Consider the following 14,765-nt stretch of genomic DNA (forward strand, 5'->3'; position numbering starts at 1 on the left):
GCACAGAAACAGTCACAGCAAGCTTATTTTAAAAAAATCAAATTAATATTCACTGAGGCTATTTTGCAGCCTCCTTGTAGCTTCACTGATGAGGCAGCCCAGAGGATCAATGAAAATATGGGCCATTTCCATGAATGTCCAGTCTTGTGAATTACCCCAACAGAGATTTTAAAATGTTAAGAGAAGTTCACGGTGAGTTTGCTGCCCACATCATAGTCATGGTGTACCAATCAGTCCATTCTCTCCCTTGAATCTTGGCAACAGCAAAGCTTCTACTTACTAGGCAGGGTTGTTACATTCTTTAACGAAGCATCCCCTCCAATACTGCAATTGGAAAGAGAAACAAAGACTAAGTCATTAATCTTTTAGCACTGCTCAGACAATAAGGCGATAGATGACAAGTACCTGAGACAGATTTCCTGTCCTTGCATGGAGGATATGAAGGATCCATGACACTTGGAGACTAGAGGTGTTTCACAGCTGGGTGGAAGGATCCAGATCTAAGTGCTTGTTTAAGGGCTTGAGTGAGATTTTTGGCAGCACTGATTGTCATAACCTTAGTCCCAGATTTGGACCTTAGCGTCCAAAATATGGGGGTTAGCATGAAAACCTCCAAGCTTAGTTACCAGCTTGGACCTGGTAATTGCTGCCACCACCCAAAAAATTAGAGTGTTTTGGGGCACTCTGGTCCCTCTGAAAAACCTTCCCTGGGGACCCCAAGACCCAAATCCCTTGAGTCTCACAACTAAGGGAAATAATCCTTTTTCCCTTCCCCCCTCCAGGTGCTCCTGGAGAGATACACAGACACAAGCTCTGTGAAACTACACAGAGTGACTCCCCCTCTCCGTTCCCAATCCTGGAAACCAAAAGCACTTTCCTATTCCCCCAGAGGGAATGCAAAATCAGGCTAGCAAATCCAACACACAGATCTCCCCTGATTTTTTCCTCCCACCAATTCCCTGGTGAGTACAGACTCAATTTCCCTGAAGTAAAGAAAAAACTCCAACAGGTCTTAAAAGAAAGCTTTATATAAAAAGAAAGAAAAATACATACAAATGGTCTCTCTGTATTAAGATGATACAATACAGGGTCAATTGCTTAAAAGAAATATTGAATAAACAGCCTTATTCAAAAAGAATACAAATCAAAGCACTCCAGCACTTATATTCATGCAAATACCAAAGAAAAGAAACCATATAACTTACTATCTGATCTCTTTGTCCTTACACTTAGAAACAGAAGACTAGAAAGTAGAAACTGCTTCTCCAAAGCTCAGAGAAAGCAGGCAGACAGACAAAAGACTCAGACACTAAATTCCCTCCACCCAGAGTTGAAAAAATCCGGTTTCCTGATTGGTCCTCTGGTCAGGTGCTTCAGGTGAAAGAGACATTAACCCTTAGCTATCTGTTTATGACACTGATGCTGTCAGAAGGGTTCATGTGTGGGTTTTGCAGCTGAGAATGTGAGGCCAGGTCATTAGTTGTGGGAATGCAGGAGCACCTGGCTGCTGGGAGGGTGGTTAGAATCAGGGCCGGCTTTAGGAAGTGTGGGGCCCAATTCCAACAGTTTTGACGGGCCCCTTCAGGGATGACTATATAAAAAAAAAAATGTAAAAAACCACATGGGGCTTGTACTCACCGGGTGGTACTCTGAGTCTTTGGCGGCACTTCGGCGGCGGGTCCTTCACTTGCTCCAGGTCTTTGGCGGCACTGAAGGACCCACTGCCGAAGACCCAGAGCAAGCGAAGGACCCATCGCCAAAGTGCTGCTGAAGACCAGGAGCGCTACCAGGTGAGTAAAAATTAAAAAGGCACCTCTAGCCAGGGAAGAGATTCTCACTGGGCGCAGGGCCCTCTTAGGCGCGGGGCCCAATTTGGGGGATTTGATGGAATTGGCCTAAAGCCGGCCTTGGTTAGAATTAAGTCATTTTTTCAGGGAAGGGAGAAACTGCAGGTGGATTTAAACATCCCAGGTCTCCAGAAATCAAAGGCCACAGGTGGATTTAAACATCCCCTGCAGTGTCTACCCCGGGCTATGGATTTTTGGGCTGGTACATGAGAACATGTTATGTGAAATTGGCCAGACTAATGTCTTTATCCAAGCTGCTGAGTGAAGCAGACAATTTAAATAGTGAAAAATAAACGTGACCGTTAAAATTCGTTTGGATGTAACAATCCAAGGTGTCTGTAGGGACACAGGAAAGGAAAGGGTTTGGTATATGTATATCATATTTATATATGGACTGTTTTCCATTGAGCGGTTCTACCTAGAAGCCTGATCCTGCAAACACTACAGGACAATGGGACTATTCATGGTAGCAAGAGTTACAGTCTTACATGGTGGAAGGACCAACCTCGTTCCAGCAGAACAAAGCAACACCAAAGCCAATTCAACCAGCCCCCTATGGATTCTCCCTGCATTGAGGACTCCTTGAGTGACAGATAGCTGATGTAGTGTCTCCGACTCATTTCTACATGGCACAAACATATCCAGGGAGAAGAAAGGCTGGAACATTCTTATGTCCTGGTAGTTCTCTGCTGCTAGAATGACTCCTTGTGACCGGGGGCACTTGGATGGTCTAACTTGTAACAGGGGGGCAGCACAATACAAAGCTTCCTTGGCCTCTTCTCTGGTCTTGTACTGAGCACAGCTGACTTGTACCAGGAAATCTGGCCTGTGAGGAATGGAGGGAAGATCTCCAGACAAAGAGCAGCAGCAAATAAGTGGTTTTTTTATGGAACCTTTTGTTTTCTTTGTTAACAAAAGCTTAGAAAGAGCAAACCTTGTGAACAGCCCTCTTGAATGACAGCAGCTGTGATTTGCTTGCTCCGGTGATTTTTCACTGGCTTTTGGCGAGAGAGATCTATTTACCTACCCATTCATATAAATCAATCCAGCGTGTGAAACCCTCTGTGTATGAGAAGTCAAAAAGCTAGTGACTGGAGTTGGTTGAAAATGTATTGCTGAATTTCTTTAAAAAACAAAAATTACATTTATGACAAAAATCAATTTTTCAAAAGAAATGCCAAACCCAACAAATGAGTTTTTTCCCCAGTTTTTGACAACTAGGGGGAAAAAAAAGAACTTTTTCATGAGAAACAAAATATATTTCCTCACTTCCTTTATTAACGACTTACCTCCAAGCCAGCCCCCGATACTCTGTGTTCATATCCAAGATATTGTTTGGTTCAGCACCAATTCCATTACCAGCCTAAAAAAAAAATTAAACCAAGACAGACTGAACTATTAACATTTTGGCCATACATATATTTTGGTGATCTTAATTTTTTATTTCATAAACAGATCTCTCCTTAAAAGCCTGTTACATTTGGGCTTGTGATACTTTGGCACCTGGTTTTTCAGCGAGAGTGTTATGAAAAATAGCACCAATTCATTTTAAAAAATTCTTTACATAGTATTGCTGTATACATGGCATAAACAAAATATATGAGTGCATGACATAGTATATAAAGGTTGCATTGGCCCAAGTCTGGATGAGCTGTATAATTCATTCAGGGTTTCACTATTCATAAATAATGCAGCCATCTCAAACTCCAGCCAATAAATCCTTTAGGGCGGCTGCACCACCATTTCCCCCGAATATGAGTTTTGTCACATGACAGGAGACTGGACATTAAACAGCCATGCAATGGGCCAAATTCTGCTCTCTGATATGTATGTGTAACTGCTATTTCTCCAAAGACTAAATGTATCCATAGTTCCTACACAAGAGTATCAGATATCAAAATAGCAACAACAACTGCTGTATCTCATACTTTCAGATAGTATCTGATACTATCGCGTGACAACTGTAGTTGAATCCTGACTATAGCGATCAACATGGTATGTATTTATTCAAATGTTTGTGCTGATTTCAGTGGGCTCATGGATGCAGAAATCTGCAACATCATACCTGCCAGAAAATTGTGTGGTGTGCATGCAGAAATATTCTTATGACTCCATTATTTGGAAGTGAAATGCCTACTAAACACATGAAAGGAGATCATCCTCACTGTGAACTAAGGCCATGGTGAGTTGATAAAGAAACTGGTTATCAGTTAATCAAGCACAATGAACAGTCTGAATATTTTGGCTCTCTTTTCTTTCACACTCACCTCCAAACAGGCAAAAGCCATTTTATTTAACTAGAAAAATAACCTGCACCACAAGAGAAGGCAATAGCTAATTATCAGGCAGAACGAACTGAGACACAGATTCTGCAATCCATCCTATTCAGCAGAGCACTTAACCTTGTGGTTAACTTAGAGCATGTGCTTAAGCCCCACTGATTTCAATGGGACTTTGCCCTAGGTCCAGCAAAGCATTTAAGCAGGTTCTTAAATGACCTGCCTAAATCCATACAATTCAGGTGCAATGTTAGGATTAGAATCCAGGAGATCTGACACCTTGTCCCCTGCTCTAGATCTCTGTCTTCTGCCTATGAACAGGGCTGGCGCTACCATTTAGGCAGCCTAGGCGATAGCCTAGGGTGCCAGAATAATTGGTGGGCGCCGTTTTGCCGGAGGGGGCAGCAGGTGGCTCCGGTGGAGCTGCCGCAGTGGTGCCTGCGGAGGGTCCGGTGCTCCGCGGCTCCGGTGGAGCTGCCGCAGTCGTGCCTGCGGACGGTCGGCTGCTCACACAGCTCCGATGGACTGCCTGCAGGAACGACTGCAGCAGCTCCACTGGAGCCACGGAGCACCGGACCCTCCGCAGGCACCACTGCGGCAGCTCCACCGGAGCTGCAGGACCAGCATGAGGGGCACCGAAATTGCCGGCCGCCTAGGGTGCTCAAACCCCTAGCGCCGGTCCTGCCTATGAATGAGTATTTCACTACCCCAGCACAAGTGCTCAGCTCCTCCCTCCAACCCCCACCCCAGTCTGAGCAGGCAAAACATTCTGCTGTTCCATCAGCAAACAAAAAAGCAAACAGAAAAAGCACAGCGCTCCTTACAGTCAAAGAATCCCCCAGGGCTGCTATCACTCGCACATCAGCTGGTTTGAGGGCATGCACTGTAAGGCAAAGAGATGCAGTTAAACCTGAACAGGGAACAGAACCACACTTTTCCATCACTGCGAGGTATGAATTATTCCACCATGTATTTGTCTATTTACCCACATTTTTTGTATTTTTATTTTTGCAATGCCCAGATAATGAAACAAGAGACTTCTCCAGCTCATCTTGCCAAGGTTGAGCAGTCACCAGGGCCAGTGCAACCATTTAGGCGACCGTAGGATTTGGGAGGCAGCATTTTCTTCTGCAGAGACCGCGGCGGCCGGATCTTCGGCTGCCCTGGTCGCCGCCAGCATTTAGGAGGGGGGAGCACGGGGAGGGCCATCTGCAGCAGGTAAGGGGGGTGGGCGGCACACAGGGGAACTCCCCGCTCTAGCTCATCCCTGCCCCACCTCCTCCCCGAGCACATCATGGCTTCTTCACTTCTCCCGCCTCCCAGGCTTGCAGCACCTAAGCTGATGGGCACTGCAAGCCTGGGAGGCGGGAGAAGTGAAGCAGAGACGGCGTGCTCGGGGAGGAGGCAGAGCAGGGGTGAGCTGCTTGGGGGGAGGAGGGAGCTGCTGCGGGGGGGTGCCTCAGAGCGGGGGCTTGGGGACAGGGGAGGGAGCAAGGTGGAAGTTTCGCCTAGGGCGCAAAACATCCTTGCACCGGCCCTGGCAGTCACATAGAGTTAGCAGCAAGTTATTACTACTTAAGACCACTGACAAAAGAGGGGAGAGCAAGGAGCAAGTCATGCCACACTGCTGGAGACCTCTCCAGTGATAGGGAGACCAGAATGAGGATAGGGTGATTCAGTATTACAGAGTAGGCATGTTGACAGTAACTGCTGCAACAAGGCAGAGCAGGGTATGAAAAAAAGCATTATGCTCATAAACAAGCTGAATACTACCAGGTATCAGACCACAAACTATGGAGTCCTGCCTTCAAATCCACTGACCTAAGCACTAGATCACTCGATTTATAGGATGTGTCAGCCCTTAAATTTTGCACAGTGCAGGAGTTAGCTGCTGTAAATAAATTAACTGCAATCACTTCATCTGAATAGTCCATACAAAGATGGTTTGGCATCATACCTCTTAATTATCTATAGAAAGTAAGGTCCTTGCTTGGCATAATTTTTCCACAGTACAATAATTATTTAAGCATAATTAAACAAAACATTCCTTGAGATGCTGTTGAAAGAAACAGTCTCCTACTCTAAGCAGGCAAGGTTACCTGAAGTTGGAGAAGAGCTGGATGGAGCCCTGTCCTCACACAGCAGCTGGCTACCATGATTCTAAGGGAAGAGAAGACAGGCAAAAGGAACTGAATCATTTTAGACCAGGAAACATAGTATCAGCAAATGCAATAAAGCATGTCCCTGTTTGTCTGTAATTAATCAAGCAGACATTGGTCACTGAAGTCAATCTGTCACACTCGGGGTATGTCTACACTTGAAACTCGTTGTAGTTTTGTGTGTCTGTTAAGTGATTGGCAAGAACTATAGTGTGAGCAGTGCATAAATACCACTATATTAAACCATGATTAAGGTATTATTGCAGCTGCACAGCACAGCAGTGTTACAAAATAAGTGCTCAGTGTTGTGGTCAGACATCCCACAGTGCACTGCTCTGCTGCTGTGCTGTACGCATTCTCAAATTTTTTTGTGCCATGCTTTGTGCAATGCCTACTGGCAGGCAATGAAATTCTGGGGCTTGAGGTCAAACTGCATAATTCTCATAATTCCTCCCTGTTTCATCTCATCATTCAACTGTTTTTTGAGAGCCAGCCATTCCTCTTTTCAAAGCACTGCCAGGCAGCATATAGAAACATTGGCGAGGCAGCAAAACACCTATATGAGAGTTCAGTATGAAAATGTATGAGGCTATTGCCATCTGGAAGCTTGCCACCCCAATTGCTACCAGTCAGTAGCTAACTGGTTTGGTGTAGGCAAATCAACTGTTGGGGCTTTTGTCATGGAGGTGTGATCTGCTATCAAGAAGATTTTGCTCCCCAGGTCACAAGACTAGGCAATGCAGAAGAAGTTATTAATGGGTTTGCACAGTTGGGGTTTTGAACTCTACTGGGCTTTTGATGAAATCTATGTGCCCATTTTCTGCCCCTCTCCTTCACTTCAGGCTTCAGAGTTCATAACAGAAAGAGATATTTCTCCATGGTACTATGAACCTGGTTGGTCACCATGGAAGGGTCACCAATATAACTGTAGAGTGGTCTGGAAAGGTTCATGATGCCAGGGCCTTTAGAAACTCTAGCCTATTTTCTGCAATGAGAAATAGAACGTCTGCTTCATGAACTCTGTGGACACTGACGGTATTGCCATTTTTCTACTCATTCAGGGAGACCTACCGCTTCCCTGGCTTATGAAGGTTTTTACGTGACACTTGGTTAAGCAAAAGGAATTGTAACTATACCCTGGGCAGCTTCAGAATGATAATGGAATGTACATTTGGAAGACTGAAAGGTAGATGGAAGATTCGGACACTGAGGCTGATGAGCAGCATCTTGGTACATTAGCTCCTTGCTGTGTTTTGCACAACCTTTGTGACAGCAAGGAAGAGAGCCTTGTACGTGTATAGGAGCTGGAGGTGGACAGACTTAGAAAACATTTTGGTCAGATAAGAGGCCTCTATAAAATGACGCAGCTACTCAGGGGCACAGAGTGGGGGAACACACTGTACTCACACTCTGAGTTGAAGGGCTGGTTGTGAAGAATGCATATGCTTTTGTATAAGGCATTTATCAGAATTACTGTAGTGTCTTTTGTATGTACATTGGTAGAAGGATTTAATTATACTTGAAGTGCGTACAGCAGTTTATGGGGATTTTTAGTACATTTTATGTGTGCCTTGTAAGATAGGGCTTGTTTTGATGTTATTGTTCATGTGGTTTTTATTACAGTAATTCCAGACATTTCAGTGAATGATTCAAGACTCAACTATGACCATAAAGACATTTTCAATTCTATTTAATCAATACCAATGGATACACCATATTGAACATTCATAAAGCTGTGCAAAATTAGACAGTTTCAAGGCCATGTGCTTCAGGAGGTTTGATGGCCTCTTCATCCACAGCAGATGTGTCTGTTATGCTGGCCATTTGCCTGTCCTCTCTTTTCCCCTTTCCTCACGCTAGTGGAAAGAGGGGAAAATGAACATATACCCAAATTGTAGTCTCCATTCTAAGAGTGATAAAATGTTGCTTTTTCCCTGATTTTGGGATTTTATTCCCATAGGCTCTTCCCAATCTTGGCGGAGCTTGGCAATCATTAGAAGTTTTCAGTCTTCCAGGTTCATGTAGGCATATGGTGGGAGGAGGTGGCTGGGTGCGTGTTGGGGGGGGGAGAGAGAGGAAACTTTGGGGAAGGGTTAATAAATGTCAGGTGGGTTGTGTGGGGTGGCTAGCTAAAACAGGGCGCAGTAGAGTTAGGCTAATAATTGCATGTGCACATCTGCAGGCTATCCATGCTTTGGAGGATGTTACCCTGAGCACGTCCCCAAAAGGCAGAGAAGGTTTCTGTTCAAAAAGGCAATGGGCAAATAAGGTAGATATGCCAGGCTGCTGTTTGCCAGGATGGTGCCCCCAGAACTGGCGCAGGAGTGGAAGGAAACCGTGGATTATAAGGACAGTTCCCAGAGAGCTGCTTTGCTGTGCAATCACCATGCCAAGCCAAAGAGTGCTCTATTTTTAAATGTCTTGTTTTTAACACCTACAGTTGAGCATACAGTACTCTGCAAAATTCATAGAATTCTACCTTAACGGCGAGTGGGGTATGGGGTGTGATTTACAGCAAGTGCCTTACAGTTTTGCTTTTTTTAAAACGTTTGTAATGTGATTTAGGCTATTTACCTTCTACCTCATGTGGGCTCAAGGCTGAGGGCATCAGTGACATTGTGAGCCAGACACATAACTTTTGATTTTCTGTATGTGCTGCTACAATACAAGTGCCCGTCCTTTAAAGAGCCTCATGGAGGGACTGCATGGATTAACCATTGGGGGAGTGGGGCAGGAGGAAGAGGCCAGCAAACAGTGTGCTTGAAGGGGACGGGGTGCAGATTATTCCTTCACTCTCACCCTTCCCTGGTCCTTCTCACATGAACAGAGAGCATCAATACCTGAAGTCCGAAGGTGCAAACAATTCGATGTTTATTGGGATGAACCTCCAGCAAGCTTAAATTCAAGTTCCTTTTCCTTATTTTCGAATCCTAATTTACTTCCTGTTTGCCCCTAATTTATATAGTAATATTTTCAGCTATCCCTTAACCTATCATTCTACTAAAATTTACCTAACCAATCCTAACGTATTGTAAAATGATTAGCTAACCAATTATATTCCATCACCTTAATTAGTTTACACCTAGCAAAATTAGTTATACAGCAGACAGAAACAATTACAGAACCAGACAGAGACCATGCAAATAAACATACAAAACAATACAGAAGTAAGGATTTCACAACTACGGGCTGGTCCACATTAGGGGGGGGAAATCGATCTTAGATACGCAACTTCAGCTACGTGAATAACATAGCTGAAGTCGAATATCTAAGATCGGATTACTCACCCGTCCACACCGCGTGGGATCGATGTTCGCGGCTCTCCCTGTTGATTCCGGAACTCCGTTGGGGTTGATGGAGTTCCGGAATCGATATAAGCGCGCTCGAGGATCGATATATCGCGTCTAGATTAGACGCGATATATCGATCCCCGAGCAATCGATTTTAACCCGCCGATACGGCGGGTAGTCTGGATGTGGCCTACATCTATACAGACATAAGGGTTCTCCAGCTGTTTCTACTGATAAGTGAGTTCTTGCCAGACAGAATGCGATCAGACTAAGTTTCCTTTTACATCTTCTAGGCTCTTCCCTTTCTCTGGAGGTGATAGATTGAATCACCATCCTAAAAGTCCCAGATTGCCTTATTTTAATATGACTAGTTTGGAATGTGAGGACATGACCATACATTTCCCAGTTTATGGCTGCTAAAGAACCAGACCTCAGACTCTCACAGTAAGAGAAGGCCACTACACAGACAGTGATTCTTTCTTTTATACCTCTATAACTAGCTAAGTGATAAGTCTTAAAGTATAGGCCTTTGCAGACAGGCCTGAATATCTATATCCTAACAAGCCTCACAGAGGGACTGCATGGATTAATCATTGGGGGAGTGGGGCAGGAGGAAGAGGCCAGCAAACAGTGTGCCTGAAGGGGAGGGGGTGCAGTGGGAGACAGGAAGACTAAGTGATGTGTGTGTGTGTTTGCATAGTCATAGGAAAAAAGGCCAGGAGAGTTTCCACTGTCTCTGGTAGGGCTGCCATTTTGAGTGGCAGAAAGGGGGAGGGGATTAAAAACCCCAAGGAGCAGAGAGAAGGTAGATCAACATGTCCGTGCCCTTACAGGACCCTCAGCTAAGTTGTTTAACTCCCTCTCTGTCCAGCTGTATTTTAATATAACATTCAATTCTTACTAGAAATGGTCCCCTCCCCAGTTTAGGGTTCAGACTGATCCTCTGGCTGTGATTCATGGGAAGAGGCATCCTGGATATCTGTGACTGTGTCTTAGGGTTCCTGGGTCAATCAGGGAGTCCACAGAATGCGGAAGTTGAGTGGCGGTATCTCCAGTATACATGTGGTCCAGCTCCTCATGGATCCAGCGGACAGTGTTAGCTGTCTCCGGGGTTCTGTTGCAGGTAGCATTCCTATTGTCCAGCTATAGCTCATCTGTCTTACTGCAGTCTTGGAGAGCCCCCCTCTTTTACATTTGTCTTGCTTCCTGCTTGTAGACCTATGCTGAGTGACAGCCTTTCAGATGGACCTGATCACATTCCTCTCTCAAGAAGGCAATGAAGTCCAAGATTTTAGTATTGGTCCACGGGTGAAGCATGAAGCATGACTGCTGAATAATCAGGAGTATGACACAGATATGTGAACTCCACTGGAGCTGGAATTGCCAAGGACAGCACCTGGCTGCATGCCAGGATTGAAACAGAGATGTTCAGGACACTAGACAGACCAACACAGGTAGCTGGCAAAGCAATGTGGGATACCAGTAGGTAGACATGGTAGATATGTACCAGTTGTTTCAGGATGGAGATGTAGCCACACCTACTTAGTTGTGGGTAATCTCATTCTGCATCTCAGCAAACCCGCTTCTAAAGTGGGCTTACTAATGTGTGTTAAAAAGGCCAGCTAATCCACAACAAAATAGTGTGTGTGTGGCTGCAAGGCACTTTAATGTGAGATAACTCAAGTTAAATAACACATTTCAAATGTAGACAAGCCTTTAGTTTTATTCAGATTGGGAAAGCAATCCTGGCTGATTAACGTGGTACTTGAATACGTGCAGCTGTGGCTGGTTATGCAAGCCATTTCCACAGCCCTAGAGCTACCTTCCTTCTTTTGAACCCTTAAGCCTCCTAAATTCCTCCAGTGATCAATTATTGTGCAGACTCTACCTGATCTGGTTCCTGTGCTGGGGTCGGCGTAGCAGATGATGGTAGCGGTGTTGTTACATCTGGCATAGTTTGGTTGGGATACATATAATTGCTGTTCCTGTACGTCCTGAGGTATGACTCAGTCTATGGAATAAGGAAACATGAGTCAACATGAAGCTGCAGAAGAATATATGGAGATATCTGTCCCCAGCCACCAATTCAAATATGCCTATAGACCATTAAAATTACTGTACTGCATATTCTTAGGAATTAAAAAGGGCCCTGCCCCTCTGTAACTAGTTTTGCAGACATATTTAGGAGCCATACAAATAAGGAAACATCTGAAATATATGAGTAATGCTATGCTAACTACACACTCACTCTCTCTCTCTCTCTTTCGGACACTCTCAGTGCCCTTTACCAGTTTGACTAACAATATCTGATTATTATAGCAAAAGCTGTTAAATGTTCTGGACCAGCTGGTGTCAGGGTAGCCGTACTGATTTCAGTGAGGCTATGTGGACTGACACCAGCCAAGGATCTGACCTTTCACTTTACTTTCCCCGTTGATGCTGTTTGAAGTGTGAAAAATAAATACTGAGCTTGGATGGTGAAGTTAGACTGGTCTGTTTAGGCAGGTTTGATTTCCAGCTTTCATGCACTAACACAAAGCTGCTGTCTTTGTGCCAGCCTATGAAGGCATGGGGGCCAGGAGTTTTCCTCCCTCTTGCAGTCTACTCTCACTGAGAAGCATATATGTCCCAGGCGCTAACTACCCAAAAGAAGGAAAGGAGAGAGAGGACAGGGAGCATCCAGCATCCTCTCCAAGGTGGTGGAGCTACCATTCTGGAACGTGCTGCACAAGATACCCCATGAAAAGCTCTGACTGCTTCACAAATGAACAATGGAGCATGTGGCACATGCATCAATATTTTTCAACCTACCTGACTCGGACATTTGAGAGTTATCGCTGTTTCAAGAAAATGTGCATCTGTCTTGTTCCCAAGGGGTTCCAACTGCATGGCAGAAAGAAAACATGGAAGAGAAGAAATACAATGAGAACCAGAATGGAAGAGCATATATAGTTGAATATTATCAAGTAAAACAGCAAGAAAATTGCTATGTACTGTATTTATCTATGTTGAAATAGCAGATCAACCCACAAAACTCACTTCCCCAGGATTTTATCATCTTTAAAACATATTTTACATATTAAATTAGCTACTTTCCATATTAGGAATGTAGTATGTGTGATGTAATATCCCACATTTTGATTATCTCTAGTGCAAGGCCTTAGATGCTTAGCCTTTTCAAGAATATACCCCAGGATATATTCTTTGATACAGCCAGTTTGTGTCCAGGTGACTTTACATTACAAAGGGAAACAAGTGCCCACCTGTTGTAAGCACAATTCCGTTCTCACCAGAGGTAGGGTGGCTCCACAGTTAAATAGTGTGTCATTGTTCTTTGCTGCAGAATAACAGGGTGTAGAAGACAGAGAGAGAGAGATTGAGATCTGCAGTCTTACCATGCTGTTCCACAAGGCACGAGCAGCCTGGGAATGAGTCTTCTGGTGAAAGTGGAAACAGTCTGGGGCAAAATACGAGCTGTCAGGCAACCCCTCCTGGGGAAAGAGACAGGTACTGTCACAAGAGGGGTGAGTATATGACCAAAAATACCAGCATATGATGTATTATTGCATTCCTCTTCCAACAAAAACTCCGTTACCCCAGAACTCGAAAATAGTCATGAGGGCCTCTGAGAACAAGATAGTTACCATCCTAGGCCAGATCAAGCCGCTGACTGAGAACTTAAGAGTTCTGTAGCACTTTTACAAATATGATTCAAACTTACAACTAATACAACTTGCCATGTCTGAGGCCAAGGTTACGTGGGCACTCAGCAGTAATACCAACAATCTCTATCCCCTCCAAAGCATTTCCTACTGCTTTGGATCGTGGCTCACTTGAACTGGGCAAACTAACAAAGCAGAGCACTGAGGGCCAAATTTAGAGTTGGTATAAGGGGTGCAAGTTTAATGATTCAGAAGAGTGGTACCAGGTCTGAATCTGGCACACAGTTTTTTACCTCAGTCTTTGGAACGGTCACTCTCTGCAGAAATGGCTGCACAACCACTGTGAAATCTTCCTTGGTGTCATACCTTCCACTTTCAACTAATCTGTGGGTTTCCTCCTAAAAAAGGCAGAACAATCAATCACTGCTACTTTTCTTGCATTCTGCTTATTAGGCTCCAGGCTGACCCTCTTGCAGAAGTCTTATCATCTGAACATGCAAAACCTGAAACCAAGGACAACTCCTTTCTTGTACAAGGCAGTGAGAGCATGAGCTTCTTGAAACATTGGCTTGCAAAAACCCAAATTAGAAAACTACTCATTTGATTTTCCTTATCAAAAAGGCATCATGGAGGCTGCAGATGGCCTACTGCTCAAAAGCCAGCTGACTGGCCAAGGGAGAGCCCCCACTTTAATAGGATTTCCCATCATGGGGTGCCAGGAATTTTGCTTGAACCACTGAAATACTTTCAGTTCAGCTGATCTCCACCACCAGAGTTCATTCTTGAACTACCAGCCCTCCTCAATTTAATCCAATTTCCCAGCAAGAGGAGCATCCAGAACTGCTGCTTCAACTGAATCTCTGATCCATCTGAAAGAGCCACTCTGTTTTAGGACCTTACTGAATCACATTTTAAAGATCTTGAGCAGCATCTCTGCCCCTATTCCTTGCCTGATCCTCAGCTGCCCCCTCCAGCCCAATTCTGAGTAACTTCTATGAATCTACAGCTGACTAACATGAGCGCAATTTGTCCCTCCATCTCTAGTAGATATTAGACTTTGACTGGTCCCTGGGTCAGTCACTTCAAGCATTATCACTTCTAGAAAAATTTGTTTACTATTCCCAGAAGAACAAAGGGAGACTGCTGCTAGAAAAGAAGAACAGAAGGATTATTAAGCAATTCTCTGCTAAATCTCTTAATACTTTCCTCTGCCTTACCTGATACCTTCTATTAAAAGACTCTAGCATCTTAGTTTCAGTGGAATTGTCATCATAGTTCAATACACAGGGACACAGCTGCCTGCAGGAAGAAAGTGATATTTTATTTTTGTGTTGCAATCTGCTGGGTTTTTTTACTCTGAAAAGAGGGACAAGAACTCAAAGGGTAATGGACTGCTCCAAAGGTGGTTTTTGTGAAAGGCTCATCCATGATAACATTGATTCCAATATCTAGGTCTTCCCAGTAAATATGGACATACTGAAGTTTAAGCACATTTATTAGGGATAGATGCATTCATGTAAGGTAGTGG

At 44.3% G+C, this 14,765-nt stretch overlaps 1 protein-coding gene across 1 annotated transcript in view; it reads right to left on the reverse strand.

Annotated features, from left to right (window-relative positions):
* PLB1 (phospholipase B1) overlaps positions 1-14,765 on the reverse strand; it is a 118,938-nt gene that overhangs the window by 43,904 nt on the left and 60,269 nt on the right. Inside the window, exons 25-33 of the mRNA XM_050948431.1 lie at positions 14,455-14,536; positions 13,531-13,635; positions 12,971-13,066; positions 12,387-12,458; positions 11,464-11,586; positions 6,226-6,286; positions 4,951-5,009; positions 3,137-3,210; positions 281-324 (exon numbers count right to left, since the gene is read on the reverse strand). Coding sequence (XP_050804388.1) covers positions 281-324; positions 3,137-3,210; positions 4,951-5,009; positions 6,226-6,286; positions 11,464-11,586; positions 12,387-12,458; positions 12,971-13,066; positions 13,531-13,635; positions 14,455-14,536 — 716 coding nt within the window. The remainder of the gene's footprint in view (positions 1-280; positions 325-3,136; positions 3,211-4,950; positions 5,010-6,225; positions 6,287-11,463; positions 11,587-12,386; positions 12,459-12,970; positions 13,067-13,530; positions 13,636-14,454; positions 14,537-14,765) is intronic.

Source organism: Gopherus flavomarginatus, chromosome 4 (assembly GCF_025201925.1).
Source record: "Gopherus flavomarginatus isolate rGopFla2 chromosome 4, rGopFla2.mat.asm, whole genome shotgun sequence".
NCBI classification, from domain to species: domain Eukaryota; kingdom Metazoa; phylum Chordata; order Testudines; family Testudinidae; genus Gopherus; species Gopherus flavomarginatus.